At 41.7% G+C, this 24,316-nt stretch overlaps 1 protein-coding gene across 1 annotated transcript; it reads left to right on the plus strand.

Moving 5' to 3' along the window:
• Positions 1-1,227: 1,227 nt before the first annotated feature.
• THEMIS2 (thymocyte selection associated family member 2) lies at positions 1,228-23,785 on the plus strand. Its single transcript, XM_044667936.1, has 6 exons — positions 1,228-1,321; positions 7,648-7,788; positions 16,378-16,788; positions 19,939-20,963; positions 22,129-22,297; positions 22,816-23,785. The coding sequence occupies exons 1-6, from the start codon at positions 1,228-1,230 to the stop codon at positions 23,007-23,009; spliced, it is 2,034 nt and encodes a 677-aa protein (XP_044523871.1). The 3' UTR covers positions 23,010-23,785.
• Positions 23,786-24,316: the final 531 nt, after the last annotated feature.

The following is a 24,316-nucleotide window of genomic DNA, read 5'->3' on the forward strand; positions in this document are numbered from 1 at the left end:
GTATTTTTCCATGGTTACAAGATTCATGTTCTTTCCCTCCCCTCCTCCTAACCCCCCTCCCATAGCCAATGCACATTTCCACTGAGTTTTACATGTGTCATTGATCAAGACCTATTTCTATATTATTGATATTTGCACTAGGGTGCTTGTTAGAGTCAATATTCCCAATCATATCCCCATTGACCCATGTGATCAAGGAGTTGTTTTTCTTCTGCACTTCTGTTCCCACAGTTCTTTCTCTGGATGTGGATAGTGCTCTTTCTCATAAGTCCCTCAGAATTGTTCTGGGTCATTGCATTGCTGCTAGTAGAGAAGTCCATTACATTCGACTGTGCCACAGTGTATCAGTCTCTGTGTATAAGGTTCTCCTGGTTCTGCTCCTTTCACTCTGCACCAATTCCTGGAGGTCTTTCCAGTTCACATAGAATTCCTCCAGTTCATTATTCCTTTGAGTACAATAGTATTCCATCACCAATATATACCACAATTTGTTCAGCCATTCCCTAATCGAAGGACATTCCCTCATTTTCTAATTTTTTGCTACCACAAAGAGTGTGGCTATAAATATTTTTGTACAAGTCTTTTTCCCTATGATCTCTTTGGGGTACAAACCCAGCAGAGGTATGGCCGGCACAAATAGAGTTTTATTCACTCATTCATTTGTTCTTTCTTGTAAAACTGAATGTGTTGCTTGTATTTCCTGCCTTGTGGCCTAGTTTTGCCATCTGACTACAAGTGTAGGCTCTCTCTTCCATCACAATAGAAGGTTCCTGAGGGTAGAGAATTTTTTTCCCTCATCCTATGTGATTTCCTGAGATATTTCCATTAGTCTTAGGGTTCACCAAAGGGGAAGTGAAACATCAAGTGTTTCTCTTTCTCCCAATATGGAGGCCATTTTCCTCTGTTGTATCAGAAGCTCTTTGTGTTTAGGGTCCCTCAGAATGTTTCCCTAATCCATGAAAAGGGTTGTTGGCAACTCAGTGGGCTTAGGGGGAGGGCTAGTGACTCTGATAGGGGAAGGAAGATGTGGGCGTGGAGGCCTAGGGGGTTGGGGTTGAGAGAGGTCCTTCCAAATTAAGCCAGGCCCCTCCCAGGATACTACCTCTAGGGCTGCGACTCTAGTAACAGGCTGAACCAGGCTGTGGTTGAAACCGGAAGGAGATTTATGCCTGAGAACTCAGCTAAAACAGATACTGACTGAAGGTGCAACTCCAGAGGCCCAGGACCATGGAACCTGTGGCCCTCCAGGATTATATCCGTTCCCTGGATCCAGCCTCCCTCCCCCGAATTGTGAAGATATGCTCCGGAGTATATTTTCAGAGTAAGTGTGATAACCCAGACCTCACATGGGACCTCTGCTTGATGGGCATATTTATCATTCACCCAATGTGTACCCCATCACCTCTGCTCCTTAGTTCCAGAGAGAGGAGAACCCTGGCTTCCTTGCCTCCTGCACAGAGCAGCTCTCATGAGAAGGTAGTACTGAGAGGATGAAAGTTCCCTGCCTTCCTCTCAAGGCAGCATCCCTCAAAACTCCAGATTAGGGTTAATCCCATTGTGAGGTTCATACTAGCAGGTTTTGAGCCTTTTAGGAGACAAAATGATCAGGGTTAAGGATTCAAGAGAGGAGGACAATGGAGAGTTGAATTGGTTCACTAAAGAGTCAAGATGGGGAGAAGAGGTTGCAAAGATAATAGAAAATGGCAATAGTCAATGTTGGAGTGGTTGTGGGGAAGACTGGCACATTACTGCATTGTTGATAGAATTGAAGTTTCCAAATATTTTGGAAAGCAAATGTGGAATTATGCAAATAAAGACTTAAAATGTCCATAGCCTTTGACCCAGTGAGTCCACTACTAGGCATTTGCCCAATGAAAGTCATTAACAAAAAGAAAGTCTTTATACAAGCCATGAGGAGACTTATTCAGGATCATCCTGGTAAAAGCCTTGTTCTATATGAAGTTTCTTTTGAAAACTGTTTAAATACTCACAGATCAATTACAGTAGCATATTGCTAGACTGATAGTGAATAGATTATATCCAATGTTCAGATATTGACTTCCTCAAATAAATTTATTTAATTCTCTGTCTCTGTCTCTTGTTTTTTTGTCTCTGACTCTCTTTTTTTATCTCTCTCTCTCTCTCTCTTACCTATCTTCCCTCCCCCTCTATCCACCTCCTCTCTCCCCCCCTCTCTCCTTCCTCTCTTTCCTTACTCTGCCCCTACTCTCTCTCTCTCCCCATCTTTCTCTCTCTGTCTCTGTCTCTCTCTTTCTGGTGCAGGCCCTCATCCCCTCACCCTTGGACCTACTGTAATAGCTGGTGGTGGATTGCCTACTCTATTCAACCACCAAAGTGATTTTCCAAAGCATAGGTCCAATTGTGCCATATACAACCCCCCTGACTCACCTCCCACCCCCAGGGGCTCCTCCTTCCCTGCCAACCAAGTACACAAGTCTCCCATAACCAAGTCCCTTTCTGCCTTTCCAGACTTCTTACACTTTACACCCCCAGGATAGACTCTTTGATCCAGTGGCACTGACCTCCTGGCTGTTCCTTGAACAAAATACTCCATCTCCAGGCTCTGGGCATTTTTTCTGGCTATCCCCCATTCCTTGAGTATTCTCCTGCCTCACAGCTGTCTCCCGATTTCTCTTAAAGCCCCAACTAAAATCGCATCTTCCACAGGAAGTATTTTCCAGCCCCTCTTCATTCTAATACCCTCCCTCTTTTAATTATTTTCTACTTATTTTGCATATAGCTTATTTGTACTTACTTGTTTAATTGTTATTTCCCTCATTAGATTGTGAACATCTTTGAGGGCTGATACTCTTTTGCCTTTCTTTGTACTCCAAATGCTTAGAATGGTATCTGGCACATAGAATCCTGCTTAATAAATATTTATTGACTGACTGACAGAGAGCAGTTTGAGATAGGAAGTCTAATTAGGAGATAGTTGCAATAGTTCATTCCGTGATTGGCGATGAAGTACTAGGATGGAGAGAAAGGGACAGAATGAGACGCCATTCAGGTAAAACTGGTAAAACTTGGCCACTGATAGGAGGATGTGAGAAGTGAGAGAAAATGATGAGTTAAGGATGATGATTCCGGGTTGCAGATGTAGACTGAGAAGATAATGACACCCTGTGCAGAAATAGGGAAGTTAGAAAATGAGATAGCTTGAAAGGGGAAACGATGAGGGCCGTCTTTAACATCTCAAATTCTAGATTCTTGTCTGTGGTACATACAGGGAAGGATGTCTAGCAAGCTGCTGGGGATGGGAGACCATAGCTTAGGAAAGAAATGACCTTTGGATATACATTTTTCAGAGTCATTTGCATAGGGATGATATTAGAACTCGGGAGAGTTGATGAGGTCACTGAGAGAATAATGTATTTCTAGAAGAGAAGAGATCCAAGAACTGAGCCCAGGAGCATGCCACAGATAGGCCATAAAGAGTAATCATGAAAAACAAGAAGACGCTAACCAGGCAGAGAAAGTGGTCCACATGTTCAGATACTCTAAAGAGATGAAGAAGGATAAGATCAGAAAAAAAGGCCATTGGATTTGGCATTTAGGAGATTGTTAGTAACTTTGAAATGAACAATTTTGAATGAAGTAGATGGCCATCCAATGGGGAATGGCTAAATGCATTGTGGTACAATTTAATTCTGCCTTGTCCCCAAACCTCATCATCCTGGAAGTTTACTCTGCCCTGGACTTTGAATACTTTACCCCTGAAGCATGTTCCTCTGGTTGGCTTTTCCAAAACCTCCATTTTAAGGAAAATGGCCAGGCCAGCCATGTCTTCATTCCTTTTCATGCTCCCTTCCTGACCCGCCAGACCTCTGCCATGCCTCTAAACAGATATTGCTCACCTTGATTTTCAGCTTCTTTTTATATGTTGTCTTCCTCCATTAGAATGTAAGCTCCTTGAGAGCAGGGACTATCTTTCTGCTTGTATTTGCATTTGGAGTGCTTAACCTAATGCCTACATTACATTAAACTGATGCAGAATAAAGTAAGAAAAGCCAAGAAAATAATATACTCAATAATTACAGCAATGTAAAAAAAAAGAACAATCATAAAATAATTAAAACTTCATATTGCGACATTTGAGAGAACTAATGACCCAAAGAAAAAGAAATATGAGATCTCCTCAGAAAAGTTCAGGGCCTAGGAAAGTATAATGGCAGTTTGGGGATGGGGAGAATAAGGGAGGATTGACCCGTCTTGCTGAATTTTTTTCTCTTCCTTTTAAAATTATTATGAGATGACACTGAAAGAGTGAAGGGGAAAAAACAAAGGAAGAAATCTAGTTGATGCAAAACCAAAAAACAAATGGAAAAAAGAATAGTTTCAGTTAAGAGATAGAGTAGGAAGTCCGAGTGTCAGAGTTGAAAAGTGAGTGGAACATGAGAAAATGGAAGCATTGAGTGTAAATAACTTTTCCCAAGAGTTTGGCTATAAAGGAAGGAGAGATCTAGGATTATAGCTTGAAAGGATGTTAGAGTAGTGAAGGTTTAGCTATGGACATGAAGGAGAGAGCTTCAGGTATCAGGCAAAAACCAGTGAAAATACCTAGGATTGTGTTGTGAGAGGAATAGCAAGGAAATCAATGATGAAGGTGGAGGGGCAGCTAGATGGCATAGTAGATAGAGAAAAAGGTCTGGAATTTGGAGGTTCTGCGTTCAAATGTGGCCTCAGACACTTCCTAGCTTGTGTGATCATGGGCAAATCACTTCACCCTCATTGCCTAATCCTTACCACTCTTGTGCCTTGGAACTGATACTAATTAAGTATGAATCCTAAGAAGGTAAAGGTTTAAAAAAGAGCTCGTGGAGGCGGGGTAAGGAGGGGATTTGTATCCATCATCTTCTTTTTTGATGAAGAAGTGTTCATCTTTTCATAACTGCCTTACTTCCATGTTAATGTTATATAAGTTTTAGTTAGGGTATTTTGCAAATCTGACAGAGTTCATTTTCTAGATCTAAAAGTGTACATGAAAGCTGGTATTGAATAGATGTTGTTTTAAATGCGTTTTCCCCATTCAGTTTTGATTTTAGGATGCTAGAAACTCTTATCAGATGCCGCCAAATGTGTATTGCCTAGAAGAGATTAAGATATTTATAGTTATTCCTCCTTTGGTTTAATGGGATGTACAGGTGTCTTTCTTTGGTGTATGTTAAAAAGTTTTACACTTAAAAATCCAAATGACATGTTATTATTGTTAGTGAAAGACTCCACAAGATGAAGTTGTCTAATGTGGCTTTTAGAGAGACTTGAAATCATTAATCTTTTTCAAGTAATGAATTAACAAGATTTTGGGGTTTTCAATTTCCTCCTTAATTTGGGAGTCATACTTAATTCTATTTGGGACTTAATGAACTTAATATTGGACTTAAGACGAGGACAAACCATAATGAGTTTAAACTGTCTCCCTGAAAAATACCACATTTTATAATATCTGTTTTTGACATTATTGTGTTGGTGATATGTTTTAAGAAGACAACAGTCTTTTGCATGGACATCAAATGGGTATGCCCATTAAAAAAACCTTAAAACTAAAACTTGGGCCTTTTTTTGTATATTTGCAGAATATGAATAAACCATAACTGTAGAACTGAATTAAAAGCTTTGTGATAATTAACAAAGGCAACCTAAACATTATGGAACTTCTAGACAGCTTATTTTATAATTACTAATCAATAATACGTTGTTCTTTATACCTTTGGGACTTCCTGGCAAACTTTTTTTTTGTTCCACAGCCAATAAGTTTTTTTGTATGTTTATAATTTTTTTTAGTGTTAATGAGCTTTGAATGTTTTGCATTAAGTATCAAAACATGTAATAGTCCCATAGATGGAGGAGTCACTGGTGTTCTTATTTTATTTATATGTGTGTGTGTGTGTGTGTGTGTGTATATGTATGTGTGTGAGATATCCTAAGAGGAAGTTAGCAACATATGTGGAACCTAGAGGGTCAGAATTAAAAATCCAGACCTCTATATAACATTATAGTGAAACAGGCTTGTTTACAGGAATTTCAAACCTGCAGACCTTTGGTCTCCAGATCCTAACCCTTGCATGATAAAATAGCCTTATCTACAGGAACTCCTACCTTGCACACATCCCCCTATCCTGTCCGCTGCTGCCTACTATCCTTTAAAAACTCAGCTTGGCACAGCTTGGAGTCCCACATCAGCCTTTCAATGTGAGACCCTTAGCTTAAGCTAAGACAATAAAATCCCTTTGCATTTTGCATTGCTGCTCTCAGATTCATTATTGGGATCGACTCCAGGCACTTCACATATTTGTTAATAGTAATTTCTGAGCCAATATGAAGGAAGTGAGCCAATAATTAGGAATTTTCTCTGACTGCTATTTCCAGGGAAACCTAGGTGGCACAAGTAGTTAGAGTGTTAGGCTTTGAAACAAGAAGACTCATTTTCATGAGTTCAAATCCAGCCTCAGACACACACTAGCTATGTGACCCTGGTTCAGTCACTTAACCTTGTTTGCCTCAGTTTTCTTATCTGGAAAATGATCTGGAGAAGGAGATGGGAAACCACTCTAGGATCTTTGCCAAGAAAACGTCAAATGGGGTCATGAAGAGTCAGACATGACTGAAAATGACTGAACTTCTATTTCCCAAATTTTTAAAAAAACTAATTTCTTACCTCCCTTGACGAAACCATTTGGTTGTTCATTATGTTACTGCTGCCTCAGGTTTCAGTTTCTCTCTTATCTGAACCTTGTGTTTTGGATGTATTGAACTTCTTAACCTTACATACGATCTGCTATTTTCCAAATCATCCTGTTTTAGGGTTTTTCCCACCACCCATTTCTTTTACTTCTCAAGCTTCTTTAGTCAAATTTTGGGTTAAAATTGAATGGTTGTTTTTGTTCCTTGGACTGTTTTGACTCCTTACATCCCCTTAACCTTTTAATTCCTTTTGGAGATTAAGAGCATATATAGAGAGTGTCAGGTATGTTTTGTTTTTTCTTTTTTCCAGTCAAACCAAGTTGGACACAAATTGGAGGGCACAAGACCTATTCAGTAGCTCTTGTTTAGGTGGCTGGGCGCAGGAGGGAGATGGTCAATTAAAGCTGCAGGAATTGAGTTAAGGGTAGGGGCTGACTGGGACTCAGGATCCAACTGAATGGGGATAAACTGGACAATGTTAGATAGGCAGAAGGAAGGTTGGACTTGGAATCAGAATCAATACTATTTCTTCCGATAACTATCTGTATAACCTTGGGCTGCTTAGTATAACTTTTTGGCCTTCAGGTTCTTTAACTATACAAATGGGGTGATGATAGTCTTACTACTTGCCTCACCAAGGCTATTGTATGGATCAAACGACATACCATATTTAAATAACTTTGTAAGCCTCAAGACATCCTTTAAATGTAAGTTGTTGGGGCAGCTAGTTGGCTCATTGAATAGTGTGCCAGTCCTGGTTTCAAATCTGGCCTCACATAATTCCTAGTGACCCTGAACAAGTCACTTAACCCTAATTCTTACCACTCTTATTGCTGTTCTGCCTTGGGATTGATACTCAGAATCAATTCTAAAACAGAAGGTAAGAGTTTTTTAAAAAAATAAGTTGTTATTAATATTTTGTCACTACATTTATTTCCATAGGTTCCATCTATGAAATCTCTGGGAATGAGTGCTGTTTATCCACTGGAGACCTCATAAAAATCATCTGGATTAATCTCAAGAAGGTGATCTGTGAAAACACTGAAACAGGCCATATCACTGAGATCCCTCCTGACTTTCCAGGTGAACCAGAAAACTCTCTCTCCTTCCTATTCCCCAACTCCTTCTTCTCAATCACCTAAATCAAGGGTTCTTAACCTAGAGAGTCTGTAGACTTGTATGTGTTTAAAAACATTTTTGTTAACTGTATTACAGTATAATGGATTTCTTTTGTAAAATTCTATGAATTTTATTTTTTGTATTTAATAATGTTATTCTGAGATGGGGTCCCCAGGCTTTACCAACCTTGCAAAGGGCTTTAGGACCCTGAAAAACATTAATGAATCCTGCAATGAATCCTAGCCTATACCCACATTCTTATATTTATATGTACACATACATCATGCATACATAGATAAATGCCTGAAATCAGTTCCAGATTTATTAAACACTTGCTATTAAGCACCTGCTAGGTATGGGAGGATGCAAAGATGTTTCTAAATGAAGCTGTCCACCAACTCCACAAAGATTCCTAGTGGGTAGGACACTCAGAAAGGGGAACCAGGGACCGAGTGAAAATGGGTTACGGGTTAAGGACTACTGGAGAGAGAACATAAGGTGAGAATAAAGACACACAAAGAAAGTTCTGGCATAAGGTAGTCAGACAGTGAGCAAGCTCTGGTGGAAAAGAGCTTCCATGGTTAGGAACTCTGGTGGTCAAGAGCTTAGATGGTTCAGAGCTTAATCCTTAGCTGACATACTGCTCTTTTATTGGGGTTACAACAGAATAGGGGGAAGGGAAGAGCCAAGTGGTCTGATACATTAACATTATGAGGTAATCATCATGAGATACAAACTGCCCGATTCTAAGACATTGCCTAGATCAGGAGTTCATATGGCCTAAGGCATCTCCAGTTGTTTGATACTTATGTTCATTTGTTGTTTTAGGTAAAATAAGGAGACCGAGTTAACTGACCAGTCTTCCAGAGTGTAGCCTTAGGAAAGGGCTAGGAATTTGGCAAGGTTAAGGTTCAATTTAACTCAAGCTTACAGAAATCAATCAGGAGCAGTACAAGAGTCAATTTTTGAGCACTCTTAAAATAATATCAAGATTAATGTATACCTGGATTGCTACACTAAATGGCCTCAGCTCTCCTTTTGGTTGGGGAGTCTGACCCATATTGCTGAAAGCAATAATAATAATGGTTAATAGCAATAATAACTAGAATTTATATAGCTCTTTAAGGTTTACAAAGCACTTTACAAATGTTATCTCACTTGATCCTCACAATAACCTTGGAAGGTAAGTACTGTTATTACCCCCATTTTACAGATGAGGAAACTAAGACAGACAGTGGCTAAGTGACTTGACTAGGGTCACCCAGCTACTTAAGCATCGGAGACAGGAAGTGGGGTTCAAAGAAGACTAGCACCTCTGGTGGGAGGGCTTGCCAACCCCTTTTCTGGACTACTCATCCATCTTTGCTGTCCACCTTTCACCCATCTCTCACCTGTGACTCCAAGAAGCTGTAGCATGCACAGTAGCCTCCCCCGACTTAAACTGTTCCATCACAATCATATACCACAACTTGTTCAGCCATTTCCCAGTTGATGGACATTCCCATGATTTCTTATCACCACAAAAAAAGGACTATTATAAATATTTCTGTACAAAAAGTTTTTTCTTTTTTTTTTTTTATCTCTTTGGGATACAGAGCTGAGAGTAGTATTGCTGAGTCAAAGGATATGCAGTTTTATAAACTTTTAGGCATAATTCCAAATTGTTCTCCAAAATGGTTGAATCAGTTCACCAGCAGTGCCTCAGTGTTTCTAGTTTTCCACATCCCTTCCAGCATTTGTCATTTTTCTTTTCTATCATATTAGCCAATTTCATAGGCGTGACATAGTACCTCAGAGTTGTTTTTTAATTTACATTTCTCTAATCAATAGTGATTTAGAGCATTTTTTCATTTAACTATTGTAGCTTTGATTTCTTCTTCTGAGAACTGCCTGTTCATATCCTTTGACCACTTATCAATTGGACAATGGCTTTTATTTTTATAAATTCGACTCAGTTCTTTATATATTTGAGAAATGAAGCCTTTATCAAAGAAACTTGCTGTAAAATGTTTTTAGTTGATTCTTTAGGATTCTCTAAGTATATAATCATATTATCTGCAAAGGGTTATTGTATTGTTTCCACATTGCTTGTTCTAATTCTTTCAGTTTCTTTTTCTTGTCTTATTGCAATAGCCAACATTTCTAGTATAATATTGAATAATAGTGTTGATAATGGACATCATTGCTTCACCCTGATCTTTTTGGGAAGTCTTCTAGCTTATCCTCCATTATCCTTATCCTCTAGCTCAGTGATTCCCAAAGTGGTGATGGCCACAGGTGCATTTATCTTTCCTATTAATTGCTATTAAAATTTAAAAAATTAATTTCCAGGGGCACAAAGTAATATTTTTTCTGGAAAGGGGGTGGTAGGCCAAAAAAGTTTGGGAACCACTGCTCTAGCTTATCCTTATCATTTCAGGTAATATATTGCTTGCTGATGGTTTTAGATAGATAGTACTTATTTTAAAGAAAGCTTTGTTTATTCCTATGCTTTTTAGTGTTTTTGAATTTTTTATTTAATATTTGATTTTTTCCTCAGTGACATTAAAACAAAAACAATTCTCTATCTTCATTTTTTAAAAGTTTGAGCCAAATTCTCCTCCCCACTCCCCAAGAAATCCAATATAAATTTTACATCTAGTGTGGTTTTTTTTTTTTTTAAACCCTTACCTTCTGTCTTAGAATCAATACTGTGTATTGGCTCCAAGGCAGAAGAGTGGTAAGGGTAGGCAATGGGGGTCGACTTGCCCAGGGTCACACAGCTGGGAAGTGTCTGAGGTCAGATTTGAACCCAGGACCTCCCGTCTCTAGACTTGGCTCTCAGTCCACTGAGCTACCCAGCTGCCCCCTAGTGTTTTTTAAATAGGAATAAATATTGTATTTTGTCAAAAGTTTTTTTCTGCATCTAGTGATATAATCATATGATTTTTTTTTTTTTAATTGATGTGATGAATTTTGCTGATAATTTCTAATGTACTAACCCTGCATTCTTGGTATAAATCCATCAAGTCTTGGCATATGATCTTTGTGGTATATATCTGTATGTCTCTATCTCTGTCTATCTTCTTGGTTTAGATATCAGAGCCATATTTGTGTTGTAAAAGCAATTTGGTAGGACTCCTTTTCTGCTAATTGTTCCAATTTATACATTATTAAAATTAATTTATATAAGTTTATATGGTTTTTGGAATTAATTATTCTTTGGTAGAATTCACTTGTAAATCCATCTGGTCCTGGGGATTTTTCCTTATGAAGCTTATTTATGACTTGTTCAATTTCTTTTTTCTAAGAAAGTTCCTTTTCTATTTTCTACTCTTTTTCCTCTTCTGGTCAATTTATATTTTTGTAAATTTTCATCCATTTCACTTAGATTATCAGCCTTATTAGCTGATTATTATTATTAGCAAAACAGCTGCTAATAATTGCTTTGATTACCTTTTCATTGGTGGCACATTCACTCCTCATTTTTGATATTGGTAATTTGGTTTTCATCTTTCTTTAAAAAATAAAATTAAGGGGGCAGCTGGGTAGCTCAGTGGAGTGAGAGTCAGGCCTAGAGACAGGAGGTCCTAGGTTCAAACCCAGCCTCAGCCACTTCCCAGCTGTGTGACCCTGGGCAAGTCACTTGACCCCCATTGCCCACCCTTACCACTCTTCCACCTATGAGACAATACACTGAAAGTACAAGGGTTTAAAAAATAAATAAATAAAATAAAATAAAATAAATCAGTGCTTTATATATTTTATTAAGAGTTTTTCCATAAAATCAGCTCCTACTTTTATTTATTAAGGGGATATTTTTTGTTTTTACTTTCAATTTTGTTAGTCCTTCCTTTGGTTTTCAGGATTTCTATTTTGGGGTTTAATTGGGGATTTTAAATTTGCTTTTTTTCTAGTTTTTAAAATTGTACCCCCCGATTCATTGATTTGCCTTTTCTCACTTTTTCTTTTTTTGTTGCAAGCATTTAGACATATAAATTTTCTCCTAAGTACCTCTCTGTTTTGTTATTTTTTGTATGTTGTCTTATTGTTGTCATTGCCATTAATGAAATTATGTATTGTTTCTGTGGTTTGTTCTTTGACCCACTCATTCTTTAGGATTAGGTTACTTAATTTCCAATTAATTTTAAATCTATGCTTTGAAGGCTCTTTATTAAATGTAATTTTTATTACACTTTGGTCCATACATGGTCATATTTTTGTGAAAGTGTCATGTGCAGCTGAGATAAAGGTATATTCTTTTTTGCTCCCATTCAGTTTTCTCCAGCAATCTACCACATCTAACTTTCCTAAAATTCTATTTATCTCCTTAACTTGTTTCTTATTTATTTTATGTTTAGCTTTAGTTTCTCAGCAGGAAATGTTGAGGTCCCCTATTTGCCTAATTTTACGGTCTCTTCAAACTATTCCCCCAAACAGCTATCAAATCAGTATTCCTAAAGTAAAGATCTGACCACATTATTTCCTTGCTTAGGAAACCTCAGTGTTTGGGACTGATATGTAGCTTGGTGGATGGAGAGACAGGAGTCTTGTGTTTAGTTCTGGCCTTAGACACTTCTTGGCTATGTAATCCTTGGGCAAGTCACAAAGACCCTATTGACTAGCCCTTACCACTCTTCTGTCTAGGAACCAGTTTGCAGTATTGATTCTAAGACAGAAGGTAAGGATTTAAAAAAAAAAAAAGAAAGAAAAATAAACATCAGTGTTTCCCATTTACTTTGGGGTAAAGTATAAACTCCTCTATTTGGCAGTTAAGACCACTAAGAGTCTGGATCCATCCCCTCTTTCCAAATTGATTACATATAACTTTCCTTACTTTCCAGCCCTACTGGCTTATTTATCGTTCCCCACATACAGCATTCTTTCCCTCTGCATAGATTGTCCTCCATATTTGGAACATTCTCCCTTTCACCTGTATCTCTTACAATCCTCCCTTCAGTGCTCACTTCCCATGCCACCACTTTACAGATACCTTCCTTGAGTCCCTCAGCTGTCAGTTCCCATCCCCAGCACTACTATATAATTACTTTTTTGCACACATAAGAGTAGTATTTGGGGGGGATATGTTATAGTATGCAAAAATGTAGTAGAATTTTGAATACCAAATTTACCCATCTGCAAACATGTTGTCTATCTCTAGTAGGATAGTAGTTTCTTCTAGCTTCCTTCCAGTCCTTCCTCCTCTGCATCTTGAGAGCAGGCATAGTTTCATTTTTGTCTGTGATGACCAGCACCCACCGCTGTACGTAGTAGGAACTGATGCCTAACGAATGCACAGTGTTACTCAATATTCCATATTTAAATTGCTTCTCTCACAAACCCACGCCTGGGTGGGTTACATGCCCCCGGCTACATGGACACATTCCTAGCATCACAAATACTTTTTTCCATGTTCCTCAGCCAGGTGTCTAAAGGCATCTAAAAGCTTGGCATCTGAGTTAGCTATGTAAGGACAGGTTAGATCTGCTGGCTCTTCTGTCCTGGCAAGGCTCAGGGTCACAAAACCTTAGAATTGGAGAACTGAGAGCTACCTCAGCAGCCATGTAGCCCACCTCCCAGAATAAAGGAATCACCATTAGAACCTGCCAGACAAACAGTCATCCCATCTCTGCTTGGAGATCTGCAGGACGGAGAATCCACCACCTTCTTGGCAGCCTGTCCTGCTTCTAGGCAGCTCTGATTGTTGTTCAATTTTTCTTGACATCAAACCTAAATTAGCCCCCTTTCAACCTCTCTCCCCTGGTCTTGGTCCTTTCATTTGGGGTCTTCACAAAGATACTGGAGTATCTTTCCTTCTCCAGTTCATTTTACAGATGAAGAAACTGAGGCAAACAGGATTCATTCAGTAACTTGCCCAAGGAAATTGATTTTTTCTACTCACATCAAGACTACATTTATCTCTATCTAATTTCATCTTATTCAGTTCAGCCCAATAGTCTAGCTTGTTGGTGTCTTTTTGTAGCTTGACCATTAGCTCCCAACATTGTCACCTGCATTTTTGATGAGAGGCAGCTAGTTGGCACAGTGGATTGACAACTGGGTCTGGAGTCAAAAATACCTGAGTTCAAATCCAACCTCAGCAATTACTATCTGTGTGAGGACAAATCACTTAACCTCTGTTTGCCTCAGTTTCCTTAACTGTAAAATGGGGATCATAATGGCACCTCCCTCCCAGGGTTGTCATGAAGATCAAGTGAGATAATATTTATAAATGAGTTAGAACACCATCCACATCCAGAGAAGGAACTGTGGGAGCAGAAACACAGAAGAAAAACAACTGCTTGATCATATGGGTTGATGGGGATATGATTGGGGATGTAGACTCTAAATGATCCCCCTAGTGCAAATATTATGGAAATAGGTCTTGATCAATGACACATGTAAAACCAGTGGAATTGCGCATTGGTTATAGGAGGAGGTGGGAGGAGGGGAGGGAAAGAACATGAATCATGTAACCATGGAAAATTTTTCTTAATCAATTAAAAAATAGTTAATAAAAGGGAAAAAAACAAATAAATAAATAAATAAATGAGTTAGAAAAGAACCTGACACATAGTAGGTGCTGTAACAGTGCTAACTATGATGATGATGATGATAATATTGATAATGAGCAGTTCTTCAATCAGTACCTTTAAGCAAGATGCTATAAAAATGTTAAATAACACAGGGCTAACTGCAGAGCCTTGGAGCACTCCACTGGAGTCTTGCCACATTGACATTGAACTATCAACTACTATACTTTGAATCTGGCCATCCAGCTAGTTATGACTTTGTCTGGTGATATAATTGTCTAATCCACATTTCTCCATCTCCATAAGAATAATTACTAAAATTACCAAAAGCTTTGCTAAAAATCTAGGTGAAAATCATTCCTTCTCGCCTAATGTTCCAGCAATGCTGTCAAAAAGGACAGTGACCTTTGGCACAAACTATTCTTAAAGAGGTCACACTGGCCCTCTGTGGTCATTGCTTCCCTTTCTGGATGTTCACCAGTGTAATAGATAATATGATGATGATAAAAGTGGCCTGGGAGCCAATAACTAAACTAGCAGGAGATTTTGGAGTTAATTGATAATAGAGATGAGCAACCTCAGCTGAGATGCTCAGTGAATCTCCACTGCCAGCTGTAGGCTCCTTTAAGGTGTTGAGTGGGTGGCCCCTCCCTGCTGAAGTAACTGTCTTCCTTTTGGGTGAGAGCAGAACCCAGCAGGGAATGGGACTCTACTTCCTGGCTACAATGGAGCTTCCACTTCACAGTAATCTCAATTCCTCAATATTCTCTCCTCTCCCTAGTCCCCTTAGCCTTGGTGATGTTAAAAGAATCACAGGAACTCACAGATGTAGGCTAAGGGATTTATTTAAACTGGAAAGGGGAAACTAGGGTAAGAGGTTTTAAGGTCTTGTTAAGCTGTTGCTAGGGGCAGCTGCCAGGTGTTGGCAATGGACCTGGAAGACCTAGTCAGGCTGAGGGCACCAGCCCTCAGGCAGAAATAACTAGACTCTGGCTTGATGTTATTTGTCCCACCAGCTAAACAGATGATGATGTTAAGTTGTTCTAGAGGTATCTCTAAATCACTAGGCTACACTAAACTAAATCCTGCCCACATTCCACAACCCACCTCCCTTCAATCCCTTCTGGGGTCCCCAAGGGGAAGATCAGGGGTAGTTGGGTGTCTGGGTAAGGTCAAGGAAATCTGAACCCGAGGTTGCGTTTGCAGGGCCTTATATAATCACAGACCAACTGTCAGTTAGCACCTGGGATGGCACCTGCCAGGCCAGAGTTCCATTCTGCTAACTGATAGGATTGCCTAGGGTAATATTGCAAATGCAAGAAATCTTGCATTACACCAGCCAACTCTTTAATAATTTATTCCAGACTTTTCCCCCCAAGAGTTGAAGACATAGGTCTGCCATTTTTAGACTATTCTCTCTCTTTTTTTTTTTTTTGTTGAAAGTCAGGACAGTGTTTGCCTTGCTCCAATCTTGCAGTGCCTCTTCCACTTTCCAAGATCTCTCAGATCAAATGGACAGTGACTCAGCAGCCCCATTCACTCATTCTTTCTGTACCTAAGAATAGAGTCAGTTGAAGCCAGGTGACCTGAATTTACCAAGGGCAGCTAGTGTGTCTCTTATGACCTCCTCCTGTCATCTCCAGAACAAAGGCTATTTTTCTTTGTAGAGAGAACAGGAGTGAAATGAGAACAAGAGAGACCCATCTCCTCTCTGATGTTAGTTATCATCATCTCATCTACCCAGAGCGGCATTTCTGTTCTTTTTTTTACCCTCCCTATTCACCCAACATTGCCCCCCAAAAATCCCAGACCTCAGCCTTCCCGTTTAGTTAACATTAGCTTGCCTCCCCAGCCTCTACTTCTGAGCTCTAGCATTTCCGATATAAGTTTAATTGGACTGTGCTGTGTTCCTGTATTCAGATGCTATTACATACCTTGGCTTCCACTTTTTTTCAAATTCTTTTTACAAGCTAAACCCCAGTGTTTAGAACTCTGAGACAACATCAACTGACACAACCATGTTCTGCTGCCTTTTCCACAGGTTACTTCAGCTCGACTATTGACCCTCACCTCCATGGTACCCTGGACGAGTTGTTATCTGCTGCCACCAGAAGGTCTGAGGCACTACCTCTCTGCTTCAGCTCGATGCATGACATCAAAATCAAGGGCAGAGTAGTGCCCAGACATCAGCCCCTCATGCTGATGGCTGTGGAGATGTACCAGGGTATCCACCATGCCTGCTGTGTGATGGACTCAGGAACCCACAAGTTTACCATATACCTACCTCTGTCTCTGCAAGGGACTTTTTACAGCTGGGGACCTGTCTTCCCACAGACATTACTTCAGGCACTGCAGGACCCTGTTCTCCTGGACCAACCCCTCATCTGCCCCAAACTCCACTGGCACTCTTTGGTCCTCCAACCCCAGTATGAGGTTGAAGCCATCATGAACTGTGAGTTCCAGGGACCTTTTTGGCTGGGTGGACAATCCTGGAGAAGAGGCATTGAGAGAAAGTGTAGCGGGTGGAAAAGGCTATTCTCATCCCATGAGCCCTCTGTGTGATCTCTTCCAAAGCTCTAGAATACATTTTTTTAAAACCCTTAACCTTCTGTCTTAGAATCAGTACTGTACATTAGTTCCAAGGCAAAAGGGTGGTAAGGATTAGTGTAAGCTTAAAAATTAATATACAATTACTCCAAGTATTATATTTTACAAGATTCATTAATATTAACTTGAAGTAAAGGAAAATAAAAACTAGAGTAAAACCAGCTTTCCCAGCCATCAACTTGGAAGAAGAGAGAGCAAAAAGGCGAGACTATAGCCAATTTATGAACAAAATGTGAGGATGAAACGTGGGAGAGAGAAGAAAGGAATTCTGGGGAATGTACTCCTGAGGTACAAAATTCCATTTACACACTAGGTAATGGGAGTGAAGTGACTTGCCCAAGGTCACATAACTTGGAAATGTCTGAGGTCAGATTTGAACTCAGAATCTCCCATCTGTAGGCCTGATTCTCCATTCACTGAGCCACCCTGCTGCCCCTGAGAATAGATTTTAAGGGAAGGAAACCAAGGCCCACAGAGAAGTTATTTAACTGTGAATACTCAGATAGTAAGTGGTGGAAGGCATACTGAAACCCAAAAAACATACAAGATGCCTATTGGTGGGCACCATCTCCTCCCTTCTAGGGATGGGAATTGTAAGCTCAGCTGGTCTAAGTTAGATGGTAGCACTAGGCCTGGTCACAATTTCATCACTTGCTTTTCTGATTCTGGAACAGGCTTCTGTGGGAGAAGTATTAGCTTAGTCATAGAATGACAGAGACCTAGAAATAGTCTTCCTCACTGCACCAAAGACACCAGGGGAGGAGAGCTGATTCTGAATGCTGAAGGAGCCCCCACTATGCCATGCCTCCCACCTCCTCCTGGCCTTTCCCCTCCATGCCCCATTCTTTGGTGACATGTTGCCTCAGAGTTGTTCGATCCTCAGAAATCAGCCTCTTTGCCTCTTAGCCCTAACCCTAACCACCATGGTGGAAATGAAACTCTACCAACATATATATATATATGATTATATTTTTATATATATATATATGTACATATATATAAATAAAGATTGCTATATGCATATATAGCAATCTTTGTACAAGATAAATAGGAAACAATCACTTGATCAATAAACAGATATTAAGTACCTTCTATGTGTCAGGCACCATGCTAAGCCTTGGGGATACAGAAAGAGGCAAAAGACAGTCCCTGCCTTCATAGCTTAGTTTAATGGGAATATGGAAGTGAATGACCCCAAAGTAAATTCTCTTGTATTTTTTTAATGAATTCTATAGCTTATCCACTCTGGAACAAGATGTCCCTTTCTAATTATTTTTACCTTAAGCCAATGCCAAAACAATCCAGCATTCTTTACTTCCTACTAATTCCTGAAGGAGGCTGAAGGACCGCAAGGGATGTGAGAAAATACTGGAGGGGCATCAGGCCTGCTGGCAGAGCCAAAGGTCTGGTGTCCCTGGATATGGATATCTAGCCACAGGACACAAGGCCCAGTGAGTCACTGGACAGAGGGCAGTACATGCCTGGTAAAGAATGTGGGATAATAGTATACACTGAACCAGGTGGGAGTCAAAATGAAAGACTCAACAGGATGGGACCAAGAGCTAAAGCCCTCAAAATGAAGCTTAACAGGTATAAATGGAAAGTCTTACCTTTGGGGTTAAAGTTCCAACTGCACAGGCAGAGAGTGACAGTTGCTAGAGTTTATGCCAAAAAGGTATAGGGCGTCCAGTGAGCTGAAAACTTGGGCTGTCAGCTGGGTAACATGGCAGCTAAAATCATGCCATGCTATGTTAGACTTCCCAGCAGAAAGGAAGGAAGAAAAGGCTCACTGTCTCCTGATCTGGTATTCTCACATCTAGACAGTTATTTTCAGTTCTAGGTAGCACTGATAAACTTGAATATGTCCACAAATATATAGTGGACAGAAAGAAATAAACTATGTGCCAGGCACTGTGGTAAGCACTTTACAAATATTATCTTCTTCATTCCCATACTTCATATGGGAAGTAGATACTATTATTATTCCTATTTTACAGCTAAGGAAACTGAGGTAGAGACAAAGTGACTTGCTCAGGCTCACACAGCTAGGAGGGTGGCTTTGAACTCGGGTCTTTCCCATTCCAGTCCCAGCGCTCTATCTACCATGGCCAGATTGCTTCATCACTGCAAGTCTTATGTAAATGAGGAAAGTAATGCTGTCCTCTCCTTCCTCATAAAGTAGTTGTGAAGAAGAGTTTTGCAAACCACAGTGAGTCTGGAAGAAGGTCCTGGAGGAGTCTCAAATTGGGTGGGGTGACCAAGAGACCAGATATGCCTAAAACTTCTTTCCCTCCCCAGATCTACCTCCAAGAAGTGGTAGAGAAACAATGTGGGGGTCTGGAACCTGAACAGGCCTCTCATTTCCATAGGGTTCTGGATCCTGGACAGCCCCATTAGGGCAAGAGGGCTGCTGACACAGCAGCTGGGTTTAATGATCACAGTCCTAGGTAGGAGGAAACTGATACCCAAGAGAGCATTAAGCCCATTGGCCCCACTTGGGATACAGGGCATGGAATTTGCAGCCTGAGGACTCCATGCAAAACTAAGTTGTAAGACTAGGGGTGTGCTTTTGGACCTGTTTCCATATTTGTAAAATGAGGGATTTGGAGTAGAAGACTTTTAATATTCCTTCCAGCTCTCACTGTGTTATTTGTTATAACCAAATTGGTTTGCACTCTCCCCTGGAAACTGTCTTTGGGTAAATTTCTTCCCTTCTCAAGACCTCAGTGTCTCCCTCTGTAAAATGAGATGGGAGGACTCACGGGCCTTCTAAGGATCCTTCTAACGCCTACATACAATGGTTCTGCATTTTGGGGCCATTTCTTTTGAAAAATGGGAAAGGGAAGAATGACTTGAGATCCTGGGCCTTTTTGGAATGCGTTTCCTTGGATAGGGCTTGGCTGGGATGGGAAAAGAGAGGATAGTTACTTCTTGGGCTTGTTGGAAAGGGTAGTATTACCAGAGCTTAAGGTCTGACCCTAACCTCCCTCCACAGTGCGTAGAAACATAGTGAAGATCCCCTCTACCCTGGAGGTGGATGTGAAGGACATCACTACTTCCTCAGAACATCTTCATCAACATTTCATCACGCCATTGCTGCTAAGTGAAGTCTTGGCCCAGGGGGGCCCCTTTCCAATGCGGGTAGAGATCCTAGAGGTTCCCGATGGACCCCCTATTTTTTATAGGTCCCTGAAGAAGGGTCAGGAGCTCACAATCCATGGTCCAGCCTCCCCATCATGGCGGATACTCGCCTCCAGTAAGAGTCGGAAGGCCCCTCGACACTTCTTCATCTCAGGAGCCTACCAGGGAAAACTGAGGCGTCGACCCAGAGAATTCCACACAGCTTTTGATCTCCTGACTGCTTTGCAGCCTGGCTTTCCCCTCCATGTAGTGGCCACACAAGACTGGGAGGCTGAGGAGGATGACTCTGCCTCCCCTTCCCTTTTCAGAGGTGACCGACTAGAGGTGTTGGGGAGGGATGGGGGCCCTGATGGGGAAGTTCTAGTCTGCAATAGGCTTAGTGAATTGACTGAGGTAGAGGAAGATGAAGACGAAGAACAGAGAGAGGAAAAGGAGCAGCTTCTGTTGCCTCTCTATTTCTCTTGTGACTTTGTGGAGGAGAAGAACGATGGGAGACGCTACAGACTGGACAGCCTCATAACCCAGGTCCCCCTGCCCTGTGAGGTCAAGGTCTTGAGCAAGGACCCCTCCCTCTGGGAGGACCCACTGCTCTCCTTTCCTGGCCTACAGCTGGAGGAGAAGATCACAGAGCCCTTCCTGGTCATCAGCCTAGCCACTGACCCCAGAATGTGCTTTGAGATCCCCCCCAGATGGCTAGACTTGACTGTGGTAGTGGCCAACAAGCCACCTGGAGAGCCAGGAGAACCACTGACAGTCTCCACCGTGGAAGAACTGACAGATGCCTTCTATTACAAACTTCGGACCTTGCAGGCCTGCAGTGGCCAGGCCCCTCCACCCAGACCCCCCAAAGCCAAGCAGAAGTGCAGCAGCTTGGCCAAGGTGAGTATCTGAGAGCCTGTGCCAAAGCAGGGTCTGATATGTTGAAGGGAGGAGAAGGTAAAGGATTTTAGCCAGCAGAGGGGTGAAAAAAAGACTGATAATGATAGAATGACAAGATTTGATACCCAAGGGATACGTGCAAGTGAAGAGGAGAGGATGAAAGAGAGGTCACAAGCCTGGTGGCTAGGACCTGGCAGTATCCTGCATAGTAAAAGGGAAGTTGGGAAGAGGGAAGGGTTCTCAGGGAAAGACAAAATTCTATTTTGGACATGTCAAGTTTGTTCAGGGAAGAGTTTGGTGCTGGTGATCCTCATTTGGTTCTCCTGGTGGATGGCTGAAGCCTTGGAATAGATCACCAAGGTAGGAAGAGCAGAGGAAGAAAAGAAAGGGCCAAGGGTAGAGCCTGGGGGCAGAGGACCACTTTTAAGGGGTGGAATACAAAGGTGATGAAGACCGAAAAGAAAGGGCCAAAGAGGCAGGGAGAGAACCAGGAGAAGGCAAGAACCAGTATCCGAGGAGAGGGGAGGAACCCAAAAGGAGGGAGGGTCAACAGTGTCAAATGGAGCTGAGGAGGCAAGAATGACAGCTGGAAAAGAAAGGCCTTTGGATTTGGTGACTAGCTGATCATCACTCCCTTTGGATCGAGCACTTTGAAAGAAATGTTGAGCAAAAGCCAAATGGTTGAACACTGAGTGAGTGGACTCAAGATCAAGCAAATGAAGTGTTGGGACTTTCCTAAGGGCATTCTCCCTGGTATTTTTTTTTCTCTTCCTCTCATTCTTTGAGCCCCTAGTTTTGGGTATCCAGCAAGAGACCTCGGAGCACAGACTTAAGGAACCTGGCCCTGACTCCACTCCACCTTTTTATCACTTTCCCCCAAAATCTGTCTTACATCAGTAAAACCCCAGCAGCTTTCTGGCAGACAGACCCACTTTTTATTTTCTTGAACTCTGCCCCCTAGATTTTCATATTTTTGATAGGCTTTATTACCTGATTTTAATTAATCAGGATTTAATTTTTAATTAATTAATTTAATTGATTAGCATATTATATTAATTTAATTAAGCAGGATTTAATTAATCCTGCTCACCTACTTTTTATTAGACCTTTTGCCTGGTTTGTTGGACAAAGACTGATTTTGGTAGCTCTTCTTTCCCACCCACAGCCTAACCAGCCCCCAAAACCAGAAAAAAGGGCTTCAGTGCAGCAGCCTGAAAGCCCCTCCAAAAACACCTCAGCCTTATCCTTGCCACAGCCCTCTGGGAACTGCTCAGCCCTGCATAGCACAAAGCTCAGACCTTGCAAAGTTCAGAAGCCCCTCAAGAAGACTCCAGGTAAGCCACTAGTGACTCCCCTGGGGCGCAGCTGCATGATGCCCTCCCTGAGGGATCCCCAGGAAGCTGGAGGAATCCTAAACTCCGCATTCCATCCTGGCTTGTTAGGGGAAAGGAGGGGAGGCGAGTAGGTAAGCGCCAGAGCCCCCTGAGCCAGGAGTGGGCATGTGGGCTGACAGCGAGCTGGAGACTTGCTCCTTACCCCACAGTGCAGTGGACCATAGTGGGACAGAAGCATTCAATTGAGGGAGACGAAGAGGCCAAGGGCGGGGGGTGGAGAGGGAGATTTTCCCTGTTTTAAGTTGTTTGATAGGAAGATGGCAAAGAGGAAGAAGTGAGACGAGCAGATGGAGTGGATATTGAGCCAGAGAGGCCTGGAGGGGGTGAGCTAGGGTAGGGAGACAAGGCAGAAGTGGTGGTCAGGGGCTGGGAATGAGGTAGAAGTCACTTGTCTGAAAGCCCCAAGCCTTCAGAAATTCCTAATCCTTTGATGATTCACCTTCTTTGGGCCGGTACAGGGCCGAGCACATTTGCAAGTGATTCTGACCATGACTATGAGAATGCTGATGAGGAACTCGAGCGAACCATCAAGAAGAGGGAGGCCGGCCTTCCCGCCAGTGACCATGACTATGAGAGTCTTGATGAGCAACCCAAGCGAACCTTGAAGAAGATGGAGAAGATCCGTCCCTACAGAGACCATGACTATGAGTAGCTGCCATGACTTATAGTTTAAGAAAACCATTCAGGTGATGGAAGACTCTCCTTCCCTACAAAGGCCAAGATGACAACTCAACGGGCTTCCCTTTCTTCCCAGATGTCCTGCTCAGAACCGGGGGAGGGTGGAGACAGCTCCGGACTCGGAGATCCCGCTGCTTCTGTCCTCTGGCCCTCTCCAGACGCCACCACACTTCTGAGCTTCGGGTGGAGGAATGCTCGCTCTCTGGGGTCCAGCCCAGAACCACACTGCTGTTGCTCTCTTGGCATCCTCACGCCATGCTACCCCCGCTACCCCCCCACATCCCTTCCAAGTCTTGTTCTGGGAACAGTCCTTGAATCATCACTATAAGCCTGGAAAAGGTGTGTTAATCAATGGCCCTTTGATTTCACCCACCACGCCCCGAGGACCTCCCAGGCCAAACGCCTCTCCCTGCCCAGCACTCCCGTGGGCGTCTTGTCTTCCCTTGTGAGTGTGAGCTCTTTCCAGAAACAGGAACAACATTGTAAATACAAAGAACTTTGAAGAACTCTTGAGCAACGGAATGGCCAACCACCATGCCAAAGGACCCCCGATGAAGTGCTGCCCACCTCCCAAGGGGGAAGGAGGTGAGCCGCTTGGACATTGCCAGTAAAGGATTTTGTTTTGCTTCACTGTTCATCTTTTATTTTGTTTTAAACCCTTATTTTCTGTCTTAACAATTCTTAAGGCAGAGAGGAAAGGACTAGGCAAGTGGGGTGAAGTGACTTGCTCAGGATCACACCACTAGAAAGTGTCTAAGGCCAGATTTGTTCCCAGGTCCTCCTGACTCCAGGCCTGTACCACCTAGTTGCCCTAGGCTGTCCATATTTGTTACAAGGGTTTGCTTTTCCTTTTTCTTCTCCAATGGGGAAAGTGGGAGGAAAAGAATAGATTTTTAAGTGAAAAAAAAATTTTTTTAATAAAAAAAATTGAATGTAAACTGCTTGAAGCCAGGGACTGTCTTGCTTTTTGTATTTTATCCAAGTGCTTAGCACAGTACTTGGCACATGCTATAGTAAGCCCTAATAAATTTTTTTCATTCATTGATTTCCCCAAGTACCTGCCAGGGGAGAGAAATCCTCTATGCTCTCCTATCCTTCAGATAATTAGAGAAGAGTCAGTTTCTGTGTGCAGGGCTGGAAATATCCTTAGGCTAGGCCCCAAAGAAATCAGACTACCACACAAATAATTTTTAAATGTAATAATGATAAAATAAGGAGCAGTTTTAAAATAGAATAATAAAAAGTTTATATTTAATACTTTAAAGTTTTCAGAATGCTCTC

The sequence above is a fragment of the Gracilinanus agilis genome, chromosome 3 (assembly GCF_016433145.1).
Source record: "Gracilinanus agilis isolate LMUSP501 chromosome 3, AgileGrace, whole genome shotgun sequence".
Lineage (NCBI taxonomy): Eukaryota > Metazoa > Chordata > Mammalia > Didelphimorphia > Didelphidae > Gracilinanus > Gracilinanus agilis.

Excerpts from the sequence above, each read along its gene's own strand:
- THEMIS2 (XM_044667936.1), top strand. The coding sequence starts at position 1,228 with ATGGAACCTGTGGCCCTCCAGGATTATATCCGTTCCCTGGATCCAGCC. Across the intron at positions 7,789-16,377 it reads GATCCCTCCTGACTTTCCAG|GTTACTTCAGCTCGACTATT; the intron begins GTGAACCAGAAA and ends CCTTTTCCACAG. Across the intron at positions 20,964-22,128 it reads AGTGCAGCAGCTTGGCCAAG|CCTAACCAGCCCCCAAAACC; the intron begins GTGAGTATCTGA and ends TCCCACCCACAG.